Source organism: Diceros bicornis, chromosome 10 (assembly GCF_020826845.1).
Source record: "Diceros bicornis minor isolate mBicDic1 chromosome 10, mDicBic1.mat.cur, whole genome shotgun sequence".
NCBI lineage: Eukaryota > Metazoa > Chordata > Mammalia > Perissodactyla > Rhinocerotidae > Diceros > Diceros bicornis.
In genome coordinates, this window is record NC_080749.1 from 69,245,841 (window position 1) to 69,265,750 (window position 19,910).

General features: G+C 39.3%; 1 protein-coding gene across 3 annotated transcripts in view; it reads left to right on the top strand.

Moving 5' to 3' along the window:
* Positions 1 to 10,751, top strand: part of INPP1 (inositol polyphosphate-1-phosphatase) — a 34,706-nt gene extending 23,955 nt beyond the window's left edge. For 2 of the 3 annotated variants that reach the window (XM_058549431.1, XM_058549430.1), the window contains exons 3-6: positions 344 to 404; positions 5,367 to 5,567; positions 8,249 to 8,423; positions 10,008 to 10,751. In XM_058549431.1, the coding sequence (XP_058405414.1) occupies positions 344 to 404; positions 5,367 to 5,567; positions 8,249 to 8,423; positions 10,008 to 10,575 (1,005 nt within the window). In that variant the 3' untranslated portion in view covers positions 10,576 to 10,751. Of the gene's footprint in view, positions 1 to 343; positions 405 to 5,350; positions 5,568 to 8,248; positions 8,424 to 10,007 lie in introns of all 3 variants that reach the window. The other variant, XM_058549432.1, reaches the window with a different exon arrangement.
* Positions 10,752 to 19,910: the final 9,159 nt, after the last annotated feature.

The following is a 19,910-nucleotide window of genomic DNA, read 5'->3' on the forward strand; positions in this document are numbered from 1 at the left end:
AAGATATCTCCTTTATAAACATTCTAGTTCTATGGCCCGTAAGTAGAAGGCTGAAGTTTCTAGAAGTACTTCTGCAAACTCAACAGGACATGAGGAAACCAGACTTCTATGATTTGGACTTTCTAGATGGGCAAAGGAACAGGAAAATATTAGACAACTAAGTACTGAACTAAGCTGACTTCACTTTTTATACTTGGATCGATTTCTAGAATTGTAAATTTCAGATCTAATTGTGCTATTTAATTTGAAATATAAAATGGAAATCTGTTCAGAACTGAACATGTATGTCGGGTTTTGTGGTGGTGGTTATTTCTGGTTTTTTGTCATACTCTGAATCATTCAGTTTCCAGGCTTGGAAAAAAAAATTTTTGGAGAAGAATCCAATGAGTTTACTAATGCTTTGGGTAAGTATAAGAATCTTAATGTGTTTTTATAACTTAATTATCATATGATATTCTAATTTTCCACTTATATCATGAAATAAATGGATGTTTGGAAGCCTTTCATGTAAATAACATAATATGCTATTTGAACGTTAAGCTTCATTCAGTACCTCAGAATATCATGCCATTTAAGTGAGAGAGGTGTGATGTCTTAGAATTATATAGCAAGTCTACGTGTATTATTTTAGATATAAATCTGTAGTATTTAATGTGTGACTTAACCTTTGGGAAAGTTGCACGGCCCTTTGAGAATCTGATGGAAGTTCCTGATGCCCCCAGAAAGATTCACATTTCACAATTGTGCAGACAATTGCAGGTCCAAGGTTTAAACCCATTCGTGGACCCCCTGGGAAGTCCAAGGCCTTGGCTGAGAATGCAGAGGGGGCCCTCTCCCTGAAATACTGTATGTTCTTGAGCAAATCACCTCACCTCTCCTCTGGCCTCAGAACCTCTGTAAAGGGAGTTGGACTAACTAAAAGTTCCTTTCAGTACCAAGTTTTAAGTTATTTAATGAGTTTCCTGTAGGCCAGATTCTCCTTTGATGGACCTCCATGTTCCCTTGTGGTAGAGGGAAAAATATCAAAATCTATGACTCTCTTCAGAGAAACAAATTATTTTTAGTTTGGGTATTTTGTTTGTTTAATGGTAGAAAATTAAAATAGTGAACTTGAAACACTGATCAAGTGACAAATAGTTAAATGTCTAGAGGCAAGTTTACAAAGGAAAAAAACTAATTTCTGGATTAACTCTGGAAAATTTTTTGTCTCCTCCATGGGCTTTGTATTAAGATGCAGTTAGTTCTATGACACTCAGTAAGAAGAGAGAGAAATTTCATTCAAACTCCTTAAAGTTAAAAAAAACAAAACAAAACAAAACTTGTGATTACTCATAAGAAATCCTACACTTAAAATCCTACGTTTGACTACTTTGTAAACAGTTATTTTAATATTTCATTCATCTAGAATTATAGAGGCAAAAAGGCATTCCACGTCCATTTTCCTGAGAACTGAAGGAGAGAATGGGGTTAGCGTGTTGGAGGGGCAGAGACATGTGAAGAGAAGGGGAGGGACTGGTGGATGAGGTGAGCGCAGGCAGGAACAGATGGTGGGAGGTCGTAGGAAGGAGTTTGGATTTCTCTCTAAGTGTGTTGGGAATTCACTGGAGGATTTTAAGCAAAGGAGTGCTGTGATATGATTTGCTCCTTTGAATGATCCCATGAGTTTTACTGAGCCCAGTGTAGATGCCTCGTCAGGGGCAGTGATTAGCATTATTATCCCCAACTTGAACAGTCTAATTTAATTGGAATTTAACTTAACGTAATTGAATGTTTCTTGCTGATTCACAGTCCTCATTGTAATAGATTCATACTGTGCTTCCCAAACTTTAACGGTTGTATGAGTCACCTGGAGATCTTATTAAAACTCCTCGGGTCTGGGATGGGGCCTGCAGCCCTGACTTTCTAAGAAGCTCTCAGGTGATGCTGGAGCCGCTGGTCCCTGGAATGGCTAGGGTAGCTAGGAGTATTTGTCTATATACCTCAAAAGCCCCGAAGTGCCATGTTTTCTTAATTTTTAGAAGTTTATATTCTCCATTGCTGTCACTTTTTGTTGCTATTAGTTTGCCTATTTTTGCCAACCTCTTCCCTCGCTTTTATTGGGAGCTGGAAACCAAATTAGCCATGGGTCTAAGAAGCCTGTTTAAAGTGATGGTAAATCACCTGGACTTGGTAACTCGTGGTTTCATTTTGAGAAGCAGCTTTGCTTACTTCCTGATCTCCAGTGGGTTCCCCAGAGGAGAGCTGTTTCTACGTCTGTTGTTGAGAGTCATACAGTTTCACCACATTTAAAGATTAGTAAATTTCATCTGATATTACTTCACTGAGCATAAACGATTTGTAGTTAAAAGCAGTATCACCGCGGGAAGTAGAAGCACTTACTGTGCTGATAAAACCCCCATTCTTTTCAATAACATTCAAAACACGAACAGGGTGACCTGTGTATATTTTTTCTTTTTTTTCATTGTGAAATTTTTGTTGTACATTATTGTTTATCAGTCACCATATAAGTGCCTCCCTCCACCCCTTGTGCCCACCCCCCAGCCCCTAGTCCCAGGTAACCACCAAACAGTTCTATCTGTGCGTGTGTTGGTTTATCTTCCACATGTGAGTGAAAACATGCCCTGTTTTTCTCTTTCTGGCTTATTTCACTTAACATAATACCCTCCAGGTCCATCCATGTTGTTGCAAATGGGACGATTTTGGCTTTCTTTATGGCTGAGTAGTATTCCATGGTATATATATACAACATCTTTTTTATCCATTCATCAGTCGAGGGACACTTGGGTTGCTTCCATGTCTTGGCTATAGTGAATAATGCTGCGATGAACATAGGGGTGCATAAGCCTCTTTGTGGATTAGGGTTCTCGTCTCTCCACAGCCTCTCCAGCATATGTTTCTTTTTGTGTTGGTGATTATAGCCATGCTAAGGGGTGTAAGGTGATATCTTAGTGTGGTTTGGATTTGTATTTCCCTGATGATTAGTGATGAGCATCTTTTCATGTGCCTATTGGCCATCTGTATATCTTCTTTGGAAAAGTGTCTGTTCATTTCCTTTGCCCATTTTTCGATTGGGTTGTTTGTTTTTTGTTATTCAGTTGTGTGAGTTCTTTATATATTATAGAGATTAATCCCTTGTCAGATATACGGTTTGCAAATATTTTTTCCCAGCTGGTGGGTTCCCTATTCATTTTGATCCTGGTTTCATTTGCCTTGTAGAAGCTCTTTAATCTGATGCAGTCCCACTTGTTTATTTTTTCTTTTGTTTCCCTTGTCTAAGTAGACATGGAATTCAAGAAGATCCCGTTATGGCTGATGGCGAGTAGTGTACTACCTATATTTTCCTCCAGGAGTTTTATAGTTTCAGGTCTCACCTTCAGGTCTTTGATCCATTTTGAGTTAATTTTTGTGTATGGCAAAAGAAGGTTGGTCTACTTTCATTTTTTTACAAGTGGCTGTCCAGTTTTCCCAGCACCATTCATTGAAGAGACTTTCCTTTCTCCACTGTATGTCCTTAGCTCCTTTGTCAAAGATTAGCTGCCCATAGATATGAGGTTTTATTTCTGGACTTTCAATTCTGTTCCATTGATCTGTGTGTCTGTTTTTGTACCAGTACCGTGCTGTTTTAATTACTATCGCTTTATAGTATGTTTTGAAGTCAGGGATTGTGAAGCCTCCAGCCTTGTTCTTCTTTTTCAGGATTGCTTTAGCTATACGGGGTCTTTTGTTGCCCCATATGAATGTTAGTATTATTTGTTCTATTTCTGTGAAGAATGTCATTGGGATTCTCCTTGGGATTGCATTGAATCTGTAGATTGCTTTAGGTAGTATGGACATTTTAACTGCGTTTATTCTTCTAATCCAAGTGCATGGAATATTTTTCCATTTCTTTATGTCATCATTGATTTTGCTCAATAATGTCTTATAGTTTTCATTGTGTAGGTCTTTTGCTTCCTTGGTTAAATTTATTCCTAGATATTTTATTCTTTTTGTTGCAATTGTAAATGGGATTGTCTTCTTGAGTTCTCTTTCTGTTAGTTCGTTGTTGGTATATAGAAATGCAACTGATTTCTGTAAGTTGATTTTATACTCTGCCACTTGGCTGTAGTTGTTGATTATTTCTAATAGTTTTCTGATGGATTCTTTAGGGTTTTCTATATATAAGATCATGTCATCTGCAAACAGCGAGAGTTTCACTTCTTCGTTGCCTATTTGGATTCCTTTTATTCCTTTTTCTTGCCTAATTGCTCTAGCCAGAACCTCCAGTACTGTGTTAAATAAGAGTGGTGAGAGTGGGCACCCTTGTCTTGTCCCTGTTTTCAGAGGGATGGCTTTCAGTTTTTCCCCATTGAGTATGATGTTGGCTGTGGGTTTGTCATATATGGCCTTTATTATGTTAAGGTACTTTCCTTCTATACCCATTTTGTTGAGAGTTTTTATCATAAATGGATGTTGGATCTTGTCAAAAGCCTTCTCTGCATCTATTGAGATGACCATATGGTTTTTATTCCTCGTTTTGTTAATGTGGTGTATCACGTTGATTGATTTGCGGATGTTGAGCCATCCCCGTGTCCCTGGTATAAATCCCACTTGATCGTGGTGTATGATCTTTTTAATGTATTGTTGTATTCGGTTTGCCAATATTTTGTTGAGAATTTTTGCATCTATGTTCATCAGGGATATTGGTCTGTAGTTTTCCTTCTTAGTATTGTCTTTGCCTGGCTTTGGTATCAGGGTGATGTTGGCCTGGTAGAATGTGTTGGGAAGTGTTCCATCTTCCTCTATTTTTTGGAATAGTTTGAGAAGGAAAGGTATTAAGTCTTCTTTGAATGTTTGGTAAAATTCTCCAGAGAAGCCATCTGGTCCTGGACTTTTATTTGTTAGGAGGTTTTTTGATTACTGTTTCAATCTCTTTACTTGTGATTGCTCTATTCAGGTTCTCTATTTCTTCTTGATTCAGTTTTGTGACCTATGTATATTAAAAGGCAAAAGGCAAAAAACATAAATAAAAGATTAGTTATCAAGAACTCAGCATTCAGGGGTTCTCAACTGGTCCATGAGCCCCCTTAAACTGGATACAAAATTGTGTGCATGTGCCCATGTGGACATTTTTCTGGGGAGAAGTTCCTCTGATACCTGGAATCCATCTCTCACTATTCACATGAGGTGCCTGAGTGACCACTGGGCAGCTGTGGCTTTCTGAAGCCCCCTGGGTGCTGCTGGTGGTCGGCCAGGTTAGGACCCCCTGCCCTGGATATATTGCCCTCCCCTAGTCGAAGTGCACGGCTTCTGCTCCTCCCACTGCTCTGTGGTTCTTTCTCCCCTGAAACTCTTGAAATGTAATGGCTTTTAGTTTGTCTTTACTCTAGGGGAAAAGATTATCTTGAGACTGTGTCCAACAGAGGAAGAAACAGTAGAGCTTCTTAGCAAAGTCCTTAATGGTAACAAGTTGGCATCCGAAGCATTAGCCAAGGTGGTTCACCAGGATGTCGCCTTTACTGACCCAACTCTGGATTCGATGGAGATCAACATTCCACAGGACATTTTGGGAATTTGGGTGGATCCCATAGGTAAGTAGAGGAGAGCATTTGCTTTTGTTTATTCTTATTAGTAATCCATTTTTGGGGGAGGAGGGGCTTAGAAAAATAAAAATTGAAAGTGTAGTTTAACTCTTCTAGAAGTTTTTAAAATTTTAAAGTTTTAAAATGATAAATGAAGTGTTGAAGTGTATGTGTTATGATGTGTACTATAGATATACATACACACATATACAGGCACATATACAAAGCTGAATTAACTCATCTTTGAAAGACTTCACGGGTCAGACTGGTAAATATGAGAGAAGAGTACAGTGATAGTAGCTATAACTAATTGAGTACACGTGCCATTTAAAGAACACTCCACTCCAGCAGATTGTTGCCATATGGGAGTACAGTCCAGATCTTCAGATTTTTAAAGGGAAAACCAAAATCCAGGTTTTTAAGTGAGATCTCCCAATTTTTAACCACTGGCTACTAATTCAATTAAAGAAGCAAACAATCAAAACCACTGTACAGGTCAGGTAAAACACAGTTGAATGTGACTCATTAGCAGTCAGTTTGTGAACCCCGTGTAAACCTCACTCATTATTTTTTTGGTCATGATTGTGGTAGAACCATAATCTATAGCTCATTGTTTTAAAAGGATGGGCCTATCTCAATGATGCTATTAATACAATGCCCTAGATATTAATTTTCAGAAGTCTCTTCTTTTTTTCTTTCCCACCTGCCTGGCATAATCCACCCAACACAACTGAGACCGTTCATTATGCTGAACAGGTAAACTCCTCCCACCCTCCCCCTCCTACAAGCACATTATAGAAATGCCTTTATGGGCTGGCCAGGTGGCTTAGTGGTTAAGTGCTCGCGCTCTGCTACTGGCGGCCCGGGTTCGGATCCTGGGCGCGCACCGACGCACCGCTTCTCCGGCCATGCTGAGGCCGAGTCCCACATACAGCAACTAGAAGGATGTGCAACTATGACATACAACTATCTACTGGGGCTTTTGGGGAAAAAACAAAGGAGGAGGATTGGCAATAGATGTTAGTTCAGAGCTGGTCTTCCTCAGCAAAAAAAAAGAGGAGGATTAGCATGGATGTTAGCTCAGGGCTGATCTCCCTCACAAAAAAAAAAAAAAAAAATGCCTTTAATCATCAGAGAATTATGAACATCCAGCCAATGGATTATGTATGCAAACTAAGAACCTTTCCCCAAATCTCTTATCACTTAAGGGTAAATCAGCCTCAGTTAAGGTTGCTGAGGGACAATGATCTCCTGTTTCTTGGTTCTATCCTGAATTGATTCTGTTAGCCAGCTCTCTGGATCTTTTGCCCAGCACATCCTTAACTGGGTGTTAACTCACTGGATGTTGGCGGTCAGCTGCTGGCGTGTACATCTCTTAAGGAGAAACCTAGCTCCTTGGCTTCTTTTTCACAAGAGTACCATCAATTTCTTCCTTTTGTGCCGCCATCGTTGTCTCTTGCCTCCTTCTAATTTGAGGGACAGAAAAAAAGGTAATTCCACTCCTGACAGATTCCAGAAGGAGGCTTTCCCACCCACATTGGAGTTGTCCTCTGATGAGTAAGAGCTCTAAAGAATCCCACCACTTATCCTGAGTCATTAGCTTTTAAATGCTTTTGACATGTGATGGATATTTGAGTGCTTATCATATACAAGGTGCTATGCTAGATGCCACAGGAACTATGGACATGTCCTCTTCCTTCAAGAGTTCCCATATAGTTGGGAAAATGAAACACAAGCAGCTTAAAAGTGAAGTACAAGAGGTTAAATAACAATTCAGTACAACTGACACCCAACGGTAAAACTTGATTGGTTACTGAGTTAGTCTGTTCAGGCTGCTGTAACAAAATACCACAAACCAGGTAGCTTATAGCCAGCCCTGGTGATGTAGAGGTTAAGTTTCAGTGCTCCAACTGCATTGGCCCAGGTTCATTTCCTGTTCAAGGAACCACACTACCCGTCTGTGTGTGGTCATACTGTGGCAGCTGCATGTTGCTGTGATGCTGAAAGCTGTACCACCGGTATTTCAAATACCAGCAGGGTCACCCATGGTGGACAGGTTTCAGCAGAGCTTCCAGACTCAGACAAACTAGGAAGAAGGACGTGGCCACCCACTGCTGAAAAAATTGGCCATGAAAACCATGTGAATAGCAGTGGAGCATTGTCTGATATACCACTAGAAGGTGAGAGGATGGTGCAAAAAGACCGGACAGGGTTCCCCTCTGCTGTGCACAGGGTCACTAGGAATCAACTAGGAGTCAGAATTGACTTGACAACCCTAACAACAAAGGTAGTTTATAAGCAACAGAAATTTATTTCTCACAGTTTTGGACGCTGAGAAGTCCAGGATCAAGGTGCCAGCATGGGCCCTCTTCCTGGTTCATAGCTGGCACCTTCTCACCATGTCCTCACATAGTGGAAAGGACTAAGGATCTCTCAGGAGCCTCTTTTATAAGGCACTAATCTCATTCATGAGGGGTCCACTTCATGACTTAAGTACTTCCCAAGCCCCAGTTACTAATACCATCAACTTTTGGGGGTCATAATTTTAGGGGGACATAAACATTCAGACCATAGCAGTTACCAAATTAGTAGAAGACAGAGACGATATAGGACAGAGTTTATAGATGTATTCATCATTATCTTCTAAATAATCATTGCATGAATCCAAACAAATTTGCTTCGTTTTTCAGATTCAACTTATCAATATATAAAAGGTTCGTCAGACATTGAATCCAACCAAGGAATCTTCCCCAGTGGACTTCAGTGCGTCACCATTTTAATTGGTGTCTATGACATACAGACAGGGGTGCCCCTGATGGGAGTCATCAACCAACCTTTTGTATCACAAGACTTAAACACCCTCAGGTAAAAAATGATCGTTTTTGGTATATCATGGTTTTTAGAATTTATAGCCTCAGCTTTGCTTCTTGTCAAGACTACCACTCTACGTGACATTCCTGTGGCTCAGTACATTGGGGTGTTTCTACTAAAAGTCTACATGTTCGAATTAAAGTTCTTTCTATTTTCAATCTTGGGTTTGGCATAATTTTATTTGGGGCTAGGTGCATGCTGGTAGAAACTTTTAAAAGAAATACTACCTTGGAGAAATCATAGTTTTGCATTTGGAATATAGCAGTCCTGTTCCCTGTTTTCTAGAATCCACTCACAACCAGATTAATAGAGCAGTGGTAACACTATCTTCTAATACATTTGGAACAAGATAGATGCCATCACTATATAGCCAGTTGAACATTTATACAGTTGTAGAAGAAATTCAAAACAAAATGTGAAAATTATCCAGTGAAAAGATGAGTAGGCATGGCCAGGATTAGAACCTGCCTATGAGGTGCTCTTCCTATAAATACTGTCAGCATCACTTCCTCTTCTGCCTCCTCCATCCTCAGCCCTCCGTGGACTTCTGCACAGAGCATAGAGGGTGGCCAGGCCACCAGTTGCCTCTGATCATGGCCTGGGCTTTGGTTCACTCCAGGGCATGGCAGAGTCCAAGAGGAAGCAAGCAGCTTTTCTCCTATGGTTTCAGTTTTTATTGAAATAGATCATATTTTTCCATTTGTATAGGACTAAATATTTTTATTAAACTTTGAGTTGCTGTAGGCAACTGAGAATTATTTGCTCTTTAATAGTCATAAACTACACCTCTGGAATTTTGACATTTTCCCTCTACACCTGTCTTCTTCCAAATGAAAATGTGTTTCTGTTCTCTTTAAAGGGACTCTCAGTAAGAGACGACACAGACATAATCGTGGCCTAGAAGTGGTTGATCAAGTAGTTAGGGGCACAGATTCTGCAGTGAGACTTCCTGGGTTTGAATGGAGATTCAACCACTGACTGACATTCTCACCCTTATGTTGTCTTCGCCTCAGTTTCCTCCTCTGTAAATAGAGTAAATTACCCAACACATATGGTAATTTAAACATTGAGAAATGATAGGTGCTGTTATTGTTGTTGCCAAAAATAACAAGTCCATCTTTCTTGGTGTAAAAGCCAGAGTGGAGCTAGTGAAGAAGAGAGTGAAAAGGAGGTAACCAAATGAAGAAAAGCTTGTAAGGATTGTAAAAGATTTGCAGATTGAAAAGAGAGATGATTTCTCTGTTCATCTTTTTCCCTATTAAAGTTTAAATGCCAAAAGTGGCAATGACATTTTGCTGTGTTCCGGGAGGCCGGAAATCCCACACATTTTTGCGTTGTCCTAGATCTGTGTGATAATGCCGTAGAGCTCAAAGCATTCCTAACCTGCAACAACACAGGCAGCTGCATGCACAGGAGTACCTTTTAGAAATGAATTAGCTACTTGACATCCATTTCTAGGCTTAAGGACATTGAAACTCATTTCATTATATCTTTTTCATATCGTTAAGTTAGAAAGCAACATGAGCAATAAACAAATGTGATAACCTACCACCACTAACGGAAAGTTCTCTTCCACAGGTGGAAAGGACAGTGCTACTGGGGCCTTTCTTACATGGAGACCCAAATCTATTCCCCTCAGCCTCCCAACTCGAAAAAATACAGCAGTGACGCACAGAGCCAGCTGACCGCAAACACCGGGTCTGAGGCGGAATTCTCCTGCCTGTTTTCAGCCGTCATCAGTACTAGTGAAAAGGAGACTATCAAAGCCGCACTGTCACGTGTGTGTGGAGAGCGCGTGTTCTCGGCAGCCGGGGCGGGTTACAAGAGCCTCTGTGTTGTCCAAGGCCTTGTTGACATTTATATCTTTTCAGAAGACACCACCTTCAAGTGGGACTCGTGTGCTGCTCATGCCATACTCAGGGCCATGGGTGGGGGAATGGTAGATTTAAAAGAATGCTTGGAAAGAAATCCAGAAGCGGGGCTTGACTTACCACAGTTGGTATATCACATGGAAAACGAAGGTGCTACTGGAGTGGATCGCTGGGCCAACAAGGGAGGACTGATTGCATACAGATCAAGGAAGCAGCTGGAGATGTTCCTGAGCCTCCTCATCCAAAATCTGGCAGCTGTGGATACACATACATAGATGGACTCTGTCCTCATGTACTTGTAAACCAAGCTGTGAAACTATCTCCCACATCTCTATCTTTTGAAGATAGCTTTGTCCTATTGATGGTCAACATTCACCTCCTCTTTTGAGGAGTATTTTTCCATTATGTGTTCATAATAATATTAATTTCAATAAATGATATTCATGCAGCAATTAAATAGATGTATGAAATTCTTAATAGTGGATATTGTGCTATTAGAGCTGCTTGAAACACTTCAATAAAATGTTGAAGAAAGAGGAAAAATTCCTGCTCAAGTAGTAAAACTCCTCTAAACATCTAAGCGATGAGTAAAATGTTACTGAAATATTAGGGAGAGCACCGAGGGGGCTGTGCCTGGGTTTTGTTTCCTGTCTTGAAGGAAAAATCTGCAGCTTTAGCCTTTGGCAGAACATTTAGAACTGTGAATCTGATGCATAATCCAGCCAAGTTCATGTACTTTCAACAGTATTCTTATGTTTCTTAAAAGAATTAAAGCCTGGAGCACTGTGGGCTCCCTCCTACTTTCTCTCACATTCTCTCTCTCTCATGCGCACGCACACACACACACACTTTCTCACACATACACACACACACTAATACTCTCACACATTCTAATACTCTCTCATACGCTCACATACACACTCCATTTCTGTAGGCAAGGCAGAAGGGGATAAAGAGGTTTCTGCAATTTTTGCATTTTTATTACACTTCAAAAACCAGAGGTAGAGTTAAATATATACAGTTGTTGTGTCTAGCAGAATCCCATATTGAATATCCTCTGAGGTGGACATCAACCACTTTTGGTATTCTCTTCAGCAGCCCCAGTAAGGAGATAGTGCTGCCATCTGGAGGGATCGGACTCAGCTCTGACTTCTTTCCACCTTGCGCCCTCTGGGGGCCAAAGGGTATTTCTGCAGCATCCTCTATTTTTCTACAAACGGATGAAAATAACAAACTTTTTTTAATAGTGTTTTCTTGCATACAGCAGATTAACGATTTGTTTAGTGATAGGGTTATAGTTTTTAAAATCTTCATTGTTCTTCGTGATTGATTGTGGGCTCTTCAAGCTGTATGTTCTTACCACTTAGTCTAATTTTAAAGGTTGATTTTAAGTCCAAGTTCATTCTTTACAAAACACACTAAAAATGAAAGTCCACAAACTAGTCTTGCTCATATGCATCAGAATGGAGAAATAGAATATAGTTCAAGAAAAAAGCATTTTTTGTCAACATGAACATTTATAAAGTATGTAAATTATCGATAAAATGCAGTGAAAACAGTCATCTTCAATGTGATCTGAACAGGCAGTTTGTCAATTGGGGAAAAAGCTGGGTAGGACAGGGAATCGCATCTATTCTGTGAACATCTATTATACACATTCACTGTCAATCTTTGCAGGACAGCCAAGGCCCTTCTTTAAGCATGTGTCTGCTGATAGGTCTGCATTGTTTTTCTTGCATAAACCATACCCAAGTGAGTGTGATCTCTAGTTTTGATTTCTTTTTTTTGTGTGTGTGTGAGTAAGGTCAGCCCTGAGCTAACATCTGTTGCCAATCCTCCTCTTTTTGCTGAGGAAGATTGGCCCTGGGCTAACATCCATGCCCATCTTCCTCTACTTTATATGGGATGCCACCACAGGATGGCTTGACAAATGGTGCCTCTGTGCACACCCAGGATCCAAACTTGCAAACCCCGGCCGCTGAAGCTGAGCGCGCACACTTGACTGCTATGCCACCAGGCCAGCCCCTAGTTTTGATTTCTTTAGAGGAAAAACTTAAAAATACTCAGTAATGGCCACGAGACCCCCACTACAAGAAATGCTCAAGAAGGCCCTCAGGCCTGAAAAAAAGAAGAGAAAGGGAACACAAAGCTTGGAGCAAGGAGAAAAATAGGTAGAAAAAATCAGAAAAATAGTAGATCTTTACTGCAATAGATTAGCAACCACTTAAATACCAAAATCAAAGATCAAAGGAAGGAAAACACCAAAAATAAATATAACCTCATCACTTTAAACACACACTCACAGCACAAGATAGGATAAGTTGTGACAAGAATAACTTAGAAGGGGAAGAGGAAAGAGATCGAGTTGACTTAGTATAAGGAAATAGGAGGCCACCAGATAGTGGACTATCTCATACACAAGATTTTTTATACAAACCTCGAAGTAACCACTAAACAAATAATCAGAACAAAATCACATATGATAAGTAAAGAGAAAACTGAAAGAGTCATAAGACAGAACAACCAAACTGAATTGGCAGTCTGAAACACATGGGACAAGAAACAAAGGAAATGCAAAAGAACCAGAAAATAAGCAATAAAATAGCAACATTAAGCCCTGGTATATCAATAATTACTCTAAATGTAAATGGATTGAACTCTCCAATCAAAAGACACAGAGTGGCAGGATGGATTAAAAAGCAAGACCCAACAATATGCTACCTCCAGGAAACACGTCTCAGCTCTAAAGACAAGCAGAAGCTCAGAGTGAAAGGATGGAAGACAATACTCCAAGCTAATGACAAACAAAAGAAAGGAGGTGTTACCATACTCATATCAGACAAAGTAGACTTCAAGATAAAACAAGTTAAGAGAGACAAAGAGGGGCAATATATAATGATAAAAGGGACACTCCACCAAGAAGACATATCAATTATAAACATATATGCACCCAACATAGGAGCACCAAAGTACATAAAGCAACTATTAACAAACCTAAAAGGAGATATTAACAACAACACAATAATACTAGGGGATCTTAATACCCCACTTACATCAATGGATAGATCATCCAGACAAAAAGTCAATAAAGAAACAGTGGACTTAAATGAAAAACTGGACGAGATGGACCTAGTAGACATATACAGAGCACTCCATCCAAGAGCAGCTGACTACACATTCTTCTCAAGTGCGCATGGAACATTCTCAAAGATAGACCATATGTTGGGAAACAAGGCAAGCCTCAATAAATTTAAGAAGATTGAAATCACAACAAGCATATTTTCAGACCATAATGCTATGAAACTGGAAATCAACTACAAGAAAAAAACTGGGAAAGTGACAAAGATGTGGAGATTAAACAACATGCTACTGAACAACCAATGGATCATCAATGAAATTAAAGGAGAAATCAAAAAATATGTGGAACCAAACAAAAATGAAAATACACCATACCAACTCATATGGGATGCAGCAAAAGCAGTCCCGAGAGGGAAATTCATAGCAATACAGGCCCACCTTAACAAATAAGAAAAAGCCCAAATAAGCAACCTTAAATTACACCTAACAGAACTAGAAAAAGAGGAACAAACAAAGCCCAAAGCCCAAAGTCAGCAGAAGGAGAGAAATAATAAAAATTAGAGCAGAAATAAATGAAATTGAGACCAAAAACACAGTAGAAAAGATTAATGAAACAAAGAGTTGGTTCTTTGAGAAGATGAACAAAATTGACAAACCCTTAGCCAGACTTACTAAGAAAAAAAGAGAAAAGGCACAAATAAATAAAATTAGAAATGAAAGAGGAGAAATTACAACGGATACCAAGGAAATAGAAAGGATTATAAGAGAATACTATGAGAAACTATATGCCAACAAATTGGACAATCTAGAAGAAATGGATAAATTCTTAGATTCATACAAACTCCCAAAACTGAACCAAAAAGAAATAGAGAATCTGAATAGACCAAACACAAGTAAAGAGATTGAAATAGTAATCAAAAACCTCCCAAAAAATAAAAGTCCAGGACCAGATGGCTCCTCTGGTGAATTTTACCACACATTCAAAGAAGACTTAATACCCATCCTTCTCAAACTCTTCCAAAAAATAGAGGAATATGGAACACTTCCTAACTCATTCTATGAGGCCAACATCACCCTGATACAAAAGCCAGACAAAGACAATACAAAGAAGGAAAATTACAGGCCAATATCGCTGATGAACATAGATGCAAAAATCCTCAACAAAATATTGGCAAACCAAATACAGCAATACATTAAAAAGATCATACACTATGACCAAGTGGGATTTATACCAGGGACACAGGGATGGTTCAACATCCACAAATCAATCAATGTGATACACCACATCAACAAAACCAAGAATAAAAACCACATGGTCATCTCAATAGATGCAGAGAAGGCATTTGACAAGATCCAACATCCATTTATGATAAAAACTCTTGACAAAATGGGTATAGAAGGAAAGTCCCTCAACATAATAAAGGCTATTTATGACAAACCCACAGCCAACATCATACTCAATGGGTAAAGTCTGAAAGTCATTCCTCTGAGAACAGGAACGAGGCAAGGCTGCCCACTCTTGCCATTCAACATAGTACTGGAGGTTTTGGCCTGAGCAATCAGGCAAGAAAAAGGAATAAAAGGAATCCAAATAGGCAATGAAGAAGTGAAACTCTCACTATTTACAGATGACATGATTTTATATACAAAAAACCCTAAAGAATCCATTGGAAAAATATTAGAAATAATCAACAACTACAGCAAAGTCACAGGGTACAAAATCAACCTACAAAAATCAGTTGCATTTCTGTATGCTAATAACAAATTAACAGAAAGAGAGCTCAAAAAGATAATACCATGTACAACTGCATCAAAAAGAATCAAATATCTAGGAATAAATCTTACCAAGGAGGTGAAAGACCTATACAATAAAAACTACAAGATATTATTGAAAGAAATCAATGATGACATAAAGAAATGGACAAGGATTGGAAGAATAAACATAGTTAAAATGTCTATATTACCTAAAGCAATCTACAGATTCAATGCAATCCCAATCAGAATCCCAATGATATTCTTCACGGAAATAGAAGAAAGAATACTAAAATTCATATGGGGCAACAAAAGACCCCGAATAGCTAAAGCAATCCTAAGAAAAAAGAACAAAGCTGAAGGCATCACAATCCCTGACTTCAAAACATACTACAAAGCAATAGTAATCAAAACAGCATGGTACTGGTACAAAAACAGACACACAGATCAATGGAACAGAATTGAAAGCCCAGAAATAAAACCACACATATATGGACAGCTAATTTTCGACAAAGGAGCTAAAAGAACATACAACGGAGAAAGGAAAGTCTCTTCAATAAATGGTGTTGGGAAAACTGGACAACCACATGCGAAAGAATGAAAGTGGACCATCTGCTATCACCATTCACAAAAATTAACTCAAAATGGATCAAAGACCTGAAGGTGAGACCTGAAACTGTAAAACTCATAGAAGAAAATAGAGGCAACACACTATTTGACATTCGTCATACAGGAATCTTTTTGGATGCCATGCCTACTCGGACTAGGGAAACTAAAGAAAAAATAAGCAAGTGGGACTTCATCAGATTAAAGATCTTCTACAAGACAAATGAAACAGGATCAAAATGAATAGACAACGCACCAGCTGGGAGAAAATATTTGCAAAACATATATCTGACAAGGGGTTAATCTCCATAATATATAAAGAACTCACACAATCGAACAACAAAAAAACAAAGAAGCCGATCAAAAAATGGGCAGAGGAGGGCGCTGGCCTGGTGGCGCAAGTGGTTAAGTGCGTGTGCTCTCTGCTGCAGAGGCCCAGGGTTCGCCGGTTCGGATCCCGGGTGTGCACTGACGCACTGCTTGGCAAGCCATGCTGTGGCGGCGTCCCATATAAAGTGGAGGAAGATGGGCACGGATGTTAGCCCAGGGCCAGTCTTCCTCAGCAAAAAAAACAGGAGGATTGGCAGATGTTAGTACAGGGCTGATCTCCTCACAAAAAAAAAAAAAAATGGGCAGAGGAAATGAACAGACACTTCTCCAAAGAAGATGTACAAATGGCCAATAGGCATATGAAAAGATGTTCAACATCACTAATCATCAGGAAAATGCAAATCAAAACAATACTAAGATATCACCTTACCCATTAGAATGGCTATAATCACCAAGACAAAAAACAACAAATGTTGGAGAGGATGTGGAGAAACAGGAACCCTCATACACAGCTCGTGGGAATGCAAACTCGTGCAGCCTCTATGGAAAACAGTATGGAGATTCCTCACAAAATTAAAAATAGAAACACCCTATGATCCAGCCATCCCACTACTGGGAATCTATCCAACAAACCTGAAATCAACAATCCAAAGAGGCTTATGCACCCCTGTGTTCATTGCAGCATTATTCACTATAGCCAAGAAGTGGAAGCAACCCAAGTGTCCCTCGACTGATGATTGCATCAAGAAGATGTGGTATATATATACAATGGAATACTACTCAGTCATAAAAAAAGACAAAATCATCCCATTTGCAACAACATGGATGGGCCTGGAGGGTATTATGTTAAGTGAAATAAGCCAGAAAGAGAAAGACAAACACCATATGATCTCACTCATATGTGGAATATAAACCCACACATGGACAGAGAAAACTGTATTGTGGTTACCAGGGGCATTGGGGGTGGGGGGTGGGCACAAGGGGTGAAGGGAGACATATATGTGGTGATGGACAAACAAAAATGTACAACCAAAATTTCACAATGCTATAAACTATTAAGGAATCAATAAAAAAAAGATAGTAATTTTTTGACTTGCTTTTATCGACTCTTTCCAAGGCCTTCAATTCTTTGTTTTCAAACTCATGTTCCATTATTTTACATTTTTAATTAATCTACTATTAAAAGTACAATCAGAATATGCAGTTTTGGAAAGAAGTCAAAAGCTCTTGGTAAACATACAACTGAATTGATGGGAATGGGAGTTCCAGGTAGTGATGGTGTTCCAGCGAGTTACCTATTGGTCACGAAGATCAGGTGTCTTGTGCATCAGCCAATGTGTTTTACGGGAGACTGGATAGAGAGATGAATCTGTCAGGTCACTTAGATGGAGGGTGATAAGGGAGCTTCCACTACACATCATTAAGAGCAGTCTCTGGGAAGCCAGGTCAATGTTGGTTCCTCTCTTGCTCTCACAACCCACATCCAATCGCTCAGGAAACACTCTTGGCTCCAGAATTCAACAATTCCTCATCACTCTGCTACCCTCACCCTGTGTCAGGCCCTCTTTAAGCTCACCTGGACTATGCCAATAACTTGCCTCCGTACTGTCTATTCACAACACAGAAGCCAGAGTGATCCTTTTCAAACGTAGATCAGCTCATGTCTCTGTTCAGTTTAAAACCTTCCAACAATTCCTCAACAATCCCAGGGGAGAAGCCAAAGTCCTTTCCTAGCCTTTCAGGCCCACCATCCGCCCTTCCTGCTCCTTTGTGGAGTAAGAACTCATCTGCTCTTACTCTCCCCCTTGCTCACTCTGTTCCAGCCACACTGCCTTCTGGCTGTGCCCTGAACTTGGCAAGCATGCTCCGCCCTCCTCAGGTTCTTTGCCCTTGCTGTTCTCTCTAACTGGAAAGCTCTTCTCCAGATACTGGCATGGTTCCTCTTTTATCTCCATCAAAACTTTGCTCAAATGTCACTATGTCAGTATGATTTTTACGTATCACTCTATTGCAACCCACATTCTCCACACCCATCCCACACTTCTTCTCCGCTTCCCTTTTCCCCTCCATAGCACCTATTGCCTTCTAACACAAGGTAGAATTTGTTTCATCTGTGTCCCCACTCTTGAATGTTAGCTCCACAGGGGCAGGGATTTTCATGTATCATATATCGCCTTGTCTTAGAAAAGCACCTGGGCACAAAACGAGTGTTAAATGTTGATTTAATGAATGAATTGGGCTCAGAAACTGGACAAGAATTAATATGCATTATCAACTATTTCCAAATCTAATATCAATTATTTCCAAAAGGCTTCAGAAAATTTTGCTGCAATGCTGAGAATTAGTCCTTATAGTTGGTTGGTTCAATTCTCAAACAATCACTTTAATGCTTGAAGTAACCTAAGACTCCTGTGTTAGAGAATAAACATTGAAACATTTCCCAAGCTCATACTCAAGTCCTGGATATCGACTCTATTAGGCATTAAGGGAGAAAATAACGGTTAAGTCACTTTTCCTTCACTCTAATGTCGTTTTGATAATAGGGCAGGAAAGAGAACTTGCAATAGCTAGAATCTGAAGGAAACTGGCCACCTCTCCCTACAGCAAAAGCTAAGCCCTTTCAACTGGGTTTGGGAATCAGTAGCTTGAGATTCGATGCTGTGTAGATGCGTCTGCCTTAGGGCAAGTATTTCTAAAAGCATGGAGATCTATACCAGGACAGCCTATCAACCTCACCCTTTCAAACAAGCCCAACCTAATATGCCCATGGTGTATTAGGACAGCTTGCTGCGGGGACAAACTTATCACATGGTTAAATTGATATAGCAAGGCTTGGAGTATAGACGAAGGCAAAATAATGAAAAGCCAGGGAGAGTTAATGTATTCTTATCCTTAGGACATAGGAAGGAGTGCCATTAAGTGGGAAATTTGTAGCTTGGATATTATTTTTCCCCAGGACAGATATTTTTTATCAATTTATCATACTAATATATCATAAACTAGGTCATGCATGTGGCAGGTTGGTTCTACAGTTGTTTTTTTAAAATAAATTCTAATGATTATGATCTAATTATCCAGATTATTCTGAGATTCATGATCCAATCTGTAGGTAGTCTAGACTTGTATTGCCCAAATGGCATCTACTAGCCTCAGGTGGCTATTGGGCACTTGAAATGTGGCTAGTCTGAATTTAGATATGCTGTAAGAAGAAATGCATACTGAATTTTATGGGAAAAAAAACCCTAAAATATTCATAATTCATTGTAGACATCTCTAGAACTCAATTTTTGCAATGGGATAATAGTTTTAAATTTTGGAATAAAATACCTTGACTTGCCACTTGATGAATATTATAACAAAGCAATAGTTCACTAAGGCACTAAGTTCACTAATAAAAGCAATTAGTGAATATTTAATAATAGTTTTATTTCCTAGGCCGTATCTGTAAGTTACTCATTTACATTTTGTTGTTTTTTTCTCACATTTCCCATGTTATAACTACTGATTCATTCAAGCATATACTACTTGCATCAGTGAAGATATCAGTATCTTCACTGATTTAAAAATCTATTAAAAACAACATGACTACAGGAAAATTCTTGTCCATCATTTTGGTTCAATAGGCCACAGTGAACCACAAATGAAACTTAACATATACCTTGCTACCAAGGAAAGAGTAAGAACTGGTGTAAGAGAAAGAGCATGTGTTTTGGCATAAACAGACCTGGATTCACTGCCACCTGTGATGTGATCTTAAGTTAGATACTAAGTCATGTAACCTTTTTCAATCCCAGTTTCTTCATCTGGTAAAATGATTTATGCCATCTCTCAGGAACTTTGTAAG